Raw genomic sequence first — 9850 nt, 5'->3', positions numbered from 1 at the left:
TTTAGAGTAAATTTGAGCAAATACAAGTCTTCTAATTTTGTCCAAAGTTATTTTGTGGTTTTCAGCTTACCCACTTTCCTCAAAACAATATTGGACAAGTGTTAAAGAATTGAAGTATAAGCAAACTTATCGACTTCCTCTTTTTGTTCTTTTGAAAAATCACTTAGAAAATTGTCTTCAATGATTTTTGAAACTTTTTGTTGGACAAAAATATTTCGCATATTTTGTTCCTATATTGAAAAATCACATTTTTCGTTAAAGATTCCGATAGTTTATGTCTAACTGTTCTATTATCATACTTTGAAATGGGAACAAATTTTGTGGCATTTTTTCTTATTTAATAAAAATTAGTACCTATAAGCTCTCTCGTGAACTCGTTGAATGAAAAGGTTTACTAATCAATAAAATATTGAAAATGAAAACGCAACAAAAAAGTTAGAGGTCAGTACAATAATGCTCCACTTATATTTATCTTGTAGCATTTTCAACCCCTAAAATTTATCACAATTACAATTTGATCCCGGACCACTGACTCGAAAAATCACAGCACTTTTCGTCAAAAATAAAAAAAGCGCAAACGACAAAAGCATGCGCATTTTTATCATTGCCAGTTTCCCAAAAGCGCTCACTGTTCTCTCTCTACCCTAAATTTCTCTCTTGTTCTTGCCGGGAACTTTTGTCGCCGACGGGAAATCGCCGGCATGGCAACGAACCCGCCGGAGGGTTATACAGCCGACGACTTCCTTGAGCAAATCCTCTCCCTTCCTTCTTATGCCGGCCTGGCTGGAGCTGACGCTGGAAACGCATCAGACGGTGCGGGCCTCCCCCATCCACCGATGTTTCCCTTGGGCCTCAGCCTGGATAACGGGCAGGATGATGTTAGTGGCGCCGGAGCCTTGGCTGTGAGGCCTGTAAGCTCTTAATTTACCTTTTGGCTCTTTGAACGGACTTTGGAAATGCTATTTCTGAAAAGATAAGGCTACAATAAGCTGTAGGAAAGTTTTAAATTTATAGTTTTTAAAATTCTATAACATTAATTCAAACTTTAATTAGTTGTTAATTTTGTGTAATACAAGGATTAGAGTCTGAACTTATATTTAGTTTATTGAAATTGAACTAGAAACAAAAAGCTATGATGTGCAATTCATAACAGTTTCCTCAAGGTTTTCGAATATTATTAAGTAAAAGAAAATTATGTAATATTTTTTGAATTTTCTAAATGTCACCTAAAATAAATAAATAAATAAATCTAAATGTCTCCGTGGGTTTCCACAGAGTTTCAATTTTTGCAGTCGAGCTTTTTGTAATAGGCAAAAATTGGAAATTTGTCTTGGTATGAGGGTGAATCAAGTGAAACGTGGAATATAATCTAGCAAATTAATTGTTTTCTATTTTCTATATGTAGAAGAGAATTATTTAGAAAACCATTTTTTGGTGTGTGAATATGTGAGTTCATATTTGTGGTTTATGACTGCTATAAAAGAGTAATTTTGATTTATCTGTTATCTATATTTGCAGGAGAGGGAAGCGTTGAATAACAACATGGGGAGTTTGTATGCTTTTGATCATTTACAGTCTCATGCCATCCGCCAACCTGTTCCTCAAGTTCAGCAGGTTACATATATTACAAATGTATATTCAATTTTGCATTTGTTTTTCTCTTCATGTATTAAATATGTATCTGTAAGTGCATTTTGTGCACCCTTTGGTAGTTGTAGTGGCTGTCATATATGCCTGCACTTTTTATTTGCATGGCGTGGGGTGAGTGGGATCGATATGCAGTCTAAACAAGTTTAAGTTGGCTTAGTAATTTAATTAGTGTACTTGGTGTTATATTCATTGTTATATGCTAAGTGGAGTTCAATTAGACTAGTTTAAACTAAATTTTTAAGTGACAGTTGCAGTGCTCAATTGGTTATTTCTTGTACTCGAGTTTTCTTTGACGAGGATATGGTGTGGAGACATATGATATATTGACTTAATGACTTGCTAAGTAATTCATTTGGCAATACAGAAACTATTGATTTAAAAAGATCTGATGTGATATGGATACAATTGGAGAATCATTTTGGCCTTTCGAGTTGCTATATCAATACCAAACTTTATGCTTTCTATCTTTTTGTTCAACTAGACAGTCTGTTGGTGTGCTTATGTGTGCTTGCATGTGTTAGAAACTTATTAGAGTTTTGGTTTCTAAGAAACACAAATGTAAGTAAATCAACTCCACTCACGTCACTTGGTATTGGGCATCCTATTCTTAGTCAGGGGTGCGAGTAGGAGCAATTTACTTTCTGGTCTTATAAATGTCCTTTCTCTCGAGTGAGATGTGATGGAATCGATCAATTGGAGAAGAAATTGACTTATGTGCATCTTTCCTTTATATGGAAATCAAAGGCCTGAGAATTACAAAATTGTGGACATTGTAGAATGCTATTCGAATACCATTTTTCATTGGAATAACATAGTTTCTGTTGACCAAATGAATGTGCATGCTATGCTAATTAGACTCACAGAATAGTTCTTGGGTTATATGTTATTTATCACAGCAATCATTCTTGAGATTGCTGGGATAGAAATGATTTTTAGATCGACAAAATTTTTTTAGATTCCTACTTGCAGTTTGAGTGTCCTTATAAAAGAAAAGAAAAATCATGGTTTATCTAGCAGCCATTGAGTTGTTGGGCAAAGTATTTGTTCAGTACTTAGTAGCATCCATGTGGTTGTGGGTAACTCTTGATTTTGAAAATGTATCTGTTGTCTTCTAGCTGCTTCCCGAGCAAGAGAATTAGTTGTGAGATTGATTATACCATGGTAAGTGCTAATATAAGTCTATGATTTAGGATTTCACATTATTTGCATCTAAACTATACTGAATTTGTTTTACAGGCTTTTCAAGGTCAGCCAACACCAAGCACTGCAGTAACTGTGCCACACCCTCCTGCCATTAGGCCAAGGGTTCGGGCACGAAGAGGACAAGCAACAGATCCCCATAGTATTGCTGAGAGGGTATGTGATTTACATGTACAAGCTATGTGAAAGTCTCAACTTCTCACCATATATACATCTTGACTAAGTGATTGCATCTTAATACAGTTGCGCAGAGAAAGGATATCAGAAAGAATCAAGGCATTGCAAGAACTTGTTCCCAGCTGCAATAAGGTGTGTAACCTTGCCCTGTTGAATCTTTTCTGATTCTCTGAAGTTTCTTCTTCCCCTGTATCTATTATTTGCTTTCGTACCATATCATAAAATGGCATGTGAAAGTTCACAGAAAAGATTTATATTTTGGTACGCAGAGTCATATACCCGGTATATTTTCACTTCTGTCATGAAATACAATGTCCCCACATGTATTGGATATTTTGCTTGATTCTAATATATTGGCCGGAATTATCAGTTGGAACATAATGTTATGTGGAGTTTATACCTATGCTTTCCAGAACTGGAGTGGGTCTGTTTGATATAAACTGTTTGATGACAATCATGATTCTGAATTTTCTTCAGCCTTTGAAGTAGCTAATCGTTGATAATCACTAATGTGAAGAGGCAATTGGCTTGAATTAAGTTGCGTGTACTGCTTTTATTATTAATTATTGATTCTTTTTTTGTTTTTTGTGGCAGACTGATAGGGCTGCAATGCTTGACGAGATTCTGGATTATGTGAAATTCTTGAGGCTTCAAGTCAAGGTAAAAGCAATACCAGCCTATTATAATCAAAATTCTCGGCATAATATCCTTGAGAGGCTGCCTGTTTCTGTTCTTATGAAATTCCCTTCTAGGCTAGATCTCTTTAAAGGTTTGTTTTCCAAACTCTTTATGACAAAAAATAACTCGCAAACAGCCCTCTTTCGTTGTCTTTGTTCAAATTGTTTAAGGTTCCAAAAGGTTCGTATAGGGAATTTTCTGTAGTGCTAGACTACAGAGTCCACATAATCCACTAATGTCTTCATGTCTTGGGATCATCAATTGGGCACTTAAAAGTCCAATTATGAAAATATCTGTGAAAGCTACAAGCTAAAAAACCAAATATTTTTCTTCTTTCTTTCTTTCAATGACATTAAAAGGTTGAACAGGTATTGAGCATGAGTAGGCTAGGAGGAGCTGGTGCAGTCGCACAACTTGTTGCAGACATCCCCCTGCAATCTATTGAGGTATTGTAAAGATATATCTTTTACTAATTTTAATACAACCTTGCCGTAGAGTAATTTTAAACATGCACACGTATGCATATAAGTTCACAATCTTCATTCCTCTAACTCGATTTGGTTTTCAAATATTAGGATGAAACAGTGGAAAGAGGTTTGAACCATCAGGTTTGGGAAAAGTGGTCAAATGTGGAAACAGAAAGGGAGGTAGTTAAACTCATGGAAGAAGACGTGGGAGCTGCCATGCAATTTCTCCAATCCAAATCACTCTGCATCATGCCTATTTCACTTGCAGCGCTCGTCTATCCTACAACCCAATCAGATATCCCTACAACCATCAAATCTGAACCCTCTGGTCCCTCATAAGGACTCCCCATGGTCTTTAATCTCTTTCATGTTGCGTATTATACTGGATCTTTACATTTTGTATCTCCTTTCGCATATGTGGCAATGCAATCGAAGTCGGATGCACAATTTTGCTGTTGTCATCTTTTTGGCTCCTAGCTTTCTTTTTCAAGAGCTTTTGATGACAAGAGCAAAATCGATGGAGGCACTTATGGATGGAAGCTTATTATTTCTTATCTTCATATGATGCTTCCTTTTTTGGGTGGGTTGGTGGGGACTGTCTTTTGCTGTGTGGGAAGTTGAAGTTTGTAAAAGTAATGAAATGCTACATTATTCAAGTGGCTTTTGGAAATTATTTTATTTCTCTAATGATGTGTGCCAATATTTTATTTTATTTTATTTCGGAGAAACTTGCACATATGCTCTTCTACCTATTTGTTCGATTTCTGTACTGTATATTTTTTCTTTTGGATCTCAGTTTGAGGGTAAGTTCGCGCCAACTCGACTTTCTCCCTCAGAAGAAAATAACAGCCTTTTGAAGTTTTTATGTAAAACGGAGATAACAGGAGTAATTATTGGTTAATATCCCAAGTATTGAGAGGTGCTCTACGTCCAGGGCCCCATGGAAATATTCCAAGTATTGAGAGGTGCTATACGTCCAGGGCACCAAATGGCGCTTCCATAGGTGGGGGCCATTCTGATAAGCCCCCCACCTGTAGTGCCCTTGGCCATCTAGAGCCCTGTTAGTTTGATGCCCTTTTTTTAATTAGTATTTTATAAAATGACATTATGAATTGACGTTCGATTATTCGTTTGTTACAATTTGAAACGATTATCTAAGGTTCAATGATCATATAGGATGTCACAAATTGTATATTCAATAGTTCGGGAATAGTAAGGAACAATTCGTGATGTGGTTAAAAATATGTTATTCACAATCAGTACATAAAGTTGGATATTTTATGTTGATAAGATTGCATTGTTTTTATTAAGATTTGTCTAAATTTTGGAATAAAAATAATAATGTGTTTGATGCACATTGAACGAAACCGTGTAGATGACTCATTTATGATCGTTCGAAATGAGACTACTTAATTAAAAAACAAGTCACTTAAATTTTGAACGAGTAATGTACCTTTGATTGTTAGTTCAAGTTCTTTGAGATGCCAATAAGTGAAGTCTTAATTAAAAGATTGATTTTGGTGCTTTGAGAATCAGGCCAAAACAATTAGAGATCATATACTTGTGATAGTGGAATCCATCAATTGTTCAGATGAAACGATTGTCACTCTAAGGTATTTTTTATAGGCAAATTGAACCTAAGCTCAGTAGTCTGATGATTTGATCGTTGGACTTCATAGTGTGATTCGCAACGAATTCGCCTTATGGAAAAGGAACTTAGAGTGTAATGCATGTTTGAGGGCAAAATAGTCATTTTGACAATTTCAACTATTGACAGTCAAATCGGGGTTGATTTGTGAAACAATAATCGGAGGAAATTGTTATTGGATCATAATTTCCTTCTATAACTATCACTCGACTCAAGAGTGCAATATCGATTTTGGATAGAATGAGCCGAGTTTAATATATGTATCTCAATTGGTCAAGAGTTGACGCAATTAGAAATATTTATTGGAGATTGAGTCATGTGAGTTCGGTTAGGTCCATCTCCTGGCTCCAATAAAAATGTATGACTTAATTGGTTCACTACAATAAAGTCCAAGAAAATTTGTACAACTTACAAACTCTAATTGAGTATTATAAATATGCCCTTTATGGGCATATTTTCATATGCTTTTAGGGTTAGCACATTTTATTTTTCAAAAAGAGAGAGGCACCTAAAGGAGAAAAAGGTAGTAGATCTAAGTGAGGAAACATTTGGTTAGACCATTAAAAGCTCCTTCAAGGTTATCATCTTCCCTTTATGTGTGACGATTTAAAACATCTAATGATCTCCAGGTGATCTAATATTCTTATTCAAATGGGTTTAATCTTCAAAGGATAATTAATTTCATATTGTGATGATTGAATCCAATAATCAACATATGGTATCCTAGCCAAGGTTATTGAGAGCTTTGAATAGGATTATGTTCTTCAAATCCTAGTATAAAATGCATTTTTAGTATGGGTGGTGTTAGGTTATTTGAGTTGACATGGTTATTGCTTTAAAGTAGTTGTTTATATATATAATCACCTTTGGACCTAGAATTTTATTTTGCTTCCATTGTAATTCATTTGTTGTTATTCTTTTTCTAGAAAAATTGTAAGTCATAAGGCACTAGATTTTTCTTTTGTATATTTTTTCATTTTTTCACTTATGTATTAAGAAGAAGAGATGGATTTGTTGCTGGCTATTGTTGGAGAAATGGAAGGAAACAAAGATACAAAACCTGTAAAAACCATAAGGGAGGTGTTAAACACCGTCGCTGTAGCCAAACGCAACAAAAGGCCCTATTGCCAAATGCAACATCTATGGCAGCAGCAGCCAGCAATGCAGCAACTATGGCTAATGTCTCTCACAGGTAGCTAGCCACGGTTGCTGTGGTCGCTACCCGACGGCGATGGTAATGGTGACCTCTTTTGGGGTCGCCATCGCTGGTGCGGAGAAGGAATGTTGAAGTTTGATACAGGGTTTTTACTAGGGTTTGGAAATTAGGTTAATTTTGTGTTTTTAGGCTTCCCTTTGAAACTTGGACCAATCTTGTTGAATGAGGTTTTTTTTTTTTTTTTTAGAAATATTTTTGTAGTAGGTTTTTTTTTTTTTTTTTTTTTTTTTTTTGCATTTAAGGATTTAGAGTAAAAATTAAATTGACCCAATTTTGAACATTGTATGGGATGGACTACAAGGAGATTGAAGAATTGGGTCGGAATGTGGCCCAATGTTATGTTTTTATCCATGTTGTCATTAAAATTCTTAGGATGGGCCATAAGTAATTATAATTCATTTAATTATCGCTTTATGATGATGAATGAATGCTTAATTATCACGTCATGTAGATTAAATGAAATATCACCCCGTGCACTAAAATCATATGCATTTCTTATTGAATATTTTTTCATCACTCTAAATTAATTAGAGGTGGTTGAGAAATATTTTATTTAATAATCTAGTGTCATTATAATTGTTTATATTTGGCAGGTTAATTATTAAGTGAAAACCTAATGGTTCAAAATAATAAGTGGAAATGGTTTATAGGCATGTATAAACCTACGGTTTTCTCCGTCATCCAATTTGTTATTAAAATACGTATGTGTAGTATCGAATAACATCGGTCTCCTTATAGGAAGACTATGTTATTTTAGATTAACTGAAAATTGGATCTCATAATAGAATATTTTTAAAATGGAATAATGGGATGATTTTCTTATAGATAACATCTTATATATTTCTGATAATTTAAAAAATTATTGACGGAGGTTCTTGCACTTGTATATGAATTTTTTTTGGACGACTTCCTATAGAATGTTTCAGCAAAATTATTCATAAACAAAATAATAATCAATCTTCATTTTTATTATGTCATAAGATGCCTAACTCAATAAATTAAGTGGGATGTTCCCAACTTTACCGACAATTACATTATACCGACAATTACGTTGACATCCTATAGAGGGCGTGTTAAAAGTTGAAAGGGTTTAAGGTCTTTGGTTGAAAATATAGTTTTTGGTCTATATCTGCATACTCATATACATGTATCATACAAATATTATTGTTCATTTTATTAATACACGAATCGTTAATTTTACAAAAAAAAGAAAAATGAACTTAATCCATTATCAGTGATACTTAACAAAAATTAACTTGTGGGAGAAAACTACGTTGACTGGAAAATGAATCTTAAAATTGTTCTTACTATTGAAAAACACAAATTTGTGATGATTGAAGATTGTCACGAAACCTCTAAAGATGATTCCATGGAATATCAAAATGATACATATGAAAAGTGGTGTCATTCAAATGAGATGTTCTGTTGCTACATTTTGGCATCCATGTCAAATGTATTGCAACAATAATATCAGAACATGGAAACTGCTTTTAACATAATAGAAAGTCTTTAAGAGATGTTTGGACATCAAAATCAACAAGTTAGGCAAACTTCCATTAGGGTCATAATAAACACGCTCATGAAATTGGGCACATCTGTGAGGGACCATATGTTAACCATGATTGGTCACTTTAATGTTGTGGTGGTTTTAGGAGCTGACATTGATTTCGAAATGCATATTGATATGGGTATTGAGACTCTTCATGAGATGTTATTATAGGTTATAGTTGATTTTAATCTACATAAGATGGACATGTCTCTTACGGAATTTTTGAAAGAACTACAAAATGTTGAAACTGTTCCGAAGGCCAAAAGTTGAAATGCTTTGACTGTAACAGTCGGACCCACATATCCTAAGCCTTCTGGTGGCAAAGGAGGAGAGAAGAGGAAGATGCCAAACAAAAAGCTAGATGGCAAGTCAAAAGGGAAGAACACTAATGCCGATTAGAAACCAAAGGAAAAGTGATTTTCTTGTGGACAAAAGGGTCATTGGAAGAGGAATTGCCCAGATCACCTAGCTAAAGCGAAGTAAGGTGAAGGCAGTGCCCTATACATTGAGTTATGCTTAGTTGTTGATTATACTAATACCTGGATCGTAAATTCTGGAGCCACTAATCATGTTTGCAATTCTTTGTAAGGGTTCCAGGAAACCAAGCACATCAGTGAAGGGAAGTACACTCTTATAGTTGGCACAGTAGCAATAATGTCTGCTAAAGTTGTTGGACCTTTTACTTTATGTTTTGAAAATCGTATACATTTGATCTTGGATGACTGTTATTATGTTCCCGAATTTACACAAAACTTGGTATTCATTGTACTTTTTTTGTAGTGTTGGCCATTCGGTAGTTTTTACCTATTCCATGTTGGTTATTAAGTTGAACAATTCTATTATAAGTTCGGGTCATATGGTTAATAGTCTCTATATCTTAAGTTCTGTGATTGGTTCTATACATAAAACTACTACTGTTAGGAAAAGAAAGAGGTCTTCTAGTACTAATGAAACTCTCTTACGGCATCTTAGATTATATCATATCAATCTAAATAGGATTCAAAGATTGGTAAAGGATGGTCCTTTAAATGAGTTAGAGGTCAAATCCATACCAACTTGTGAATCTTGTATAGAAGGAAAGATGACCAAGAGACCCTTTAAGGCTAAGAGATTAAGAGAAAGAAGTTCTGGAATTAGTACATTCCGATATTGTAGACCCATTAGTACTCGGGCTAGGGAAGGATATGAGTACTTCATCACCTTCACTGATGATTACTCTAGATTTGGATATATATACCTTATTTCTCACAAATTTGAAGCTTTGG

At 34.6% G+C, this 9850-nt stretch overlaps 1 protein-coding gene across 1 annotated transcript; it reads left to right on the top strand.

The window, feature by feature from the left end:
* The first annotated feature begins 562 nt into the window (after nt 1–562).
* LOC111373408 (transcription factor UNE12-like) lies at nt 563–4889 on the top strand. Its single transcript, XM_022995951.1, has 7 exons — nt 563–911; nt 1519–1614; nt 2887–3006; nt 3094–3159; nt 3622–3687; nt 4074–4151; nt 4281–4889. Exons 1-7 carry the CDS (start codon nt 702–704, stop codon nt 4509–4511), a joined length of 867 nt encoding a protein of 288 aa, XP_022851719.1. The 5' UTR covers nt 563–701; the 3' UTR covers nt 4512–4889.
* The last annotated feature ends 4961 nt before the right edge of the window (nt 4890–9850 follow it).

The sequence above is a fragment of the Olea europaea genome, unplaced genomic scaffold, assembly GCF_002742605.1.
Source record: "Olea europaea var. sylvestris unplaced genomic scaffold, O_europaea_v1 scaffold1126, whole genome shotgun sequence".
In the NCBI taxonomy this organism is placed as follows: Eukaryota; Viridiplantae; Streptophyta; class Magnoliopsida; order Lamiales; family Oleaceae; genus Olea; species Olea europaea.
This window is presented reverse-complemented; position numbering and strand designations above follow the sequence as displayed.

Excerpts from the sequence above, each read along its gene's own strand:
- LOC111373408 (XM_022995951.1), top strand. The coding sequence starts at position 702 with ATGGCAACGAACCCGCCGGAGGGTTATACAGCCGACGACTTCCTTGAG. Across the intron at positions 3,160-3,621 it reads TTGTTCCCAGCTGCAATAAG|ACTGATAGGGCTGCAATGCT; the intron begins GTGTGTAACCTT and ends TTTTTGTGGCAG. Across the intron at positions 3,688-4,073 it reads TCTTGAGGCTTCAAGTCAAG|GTATTGAGCATGAGTAGGCT; the intron begins GTAAAAGCAATA and ends AAGGTTGAACAG.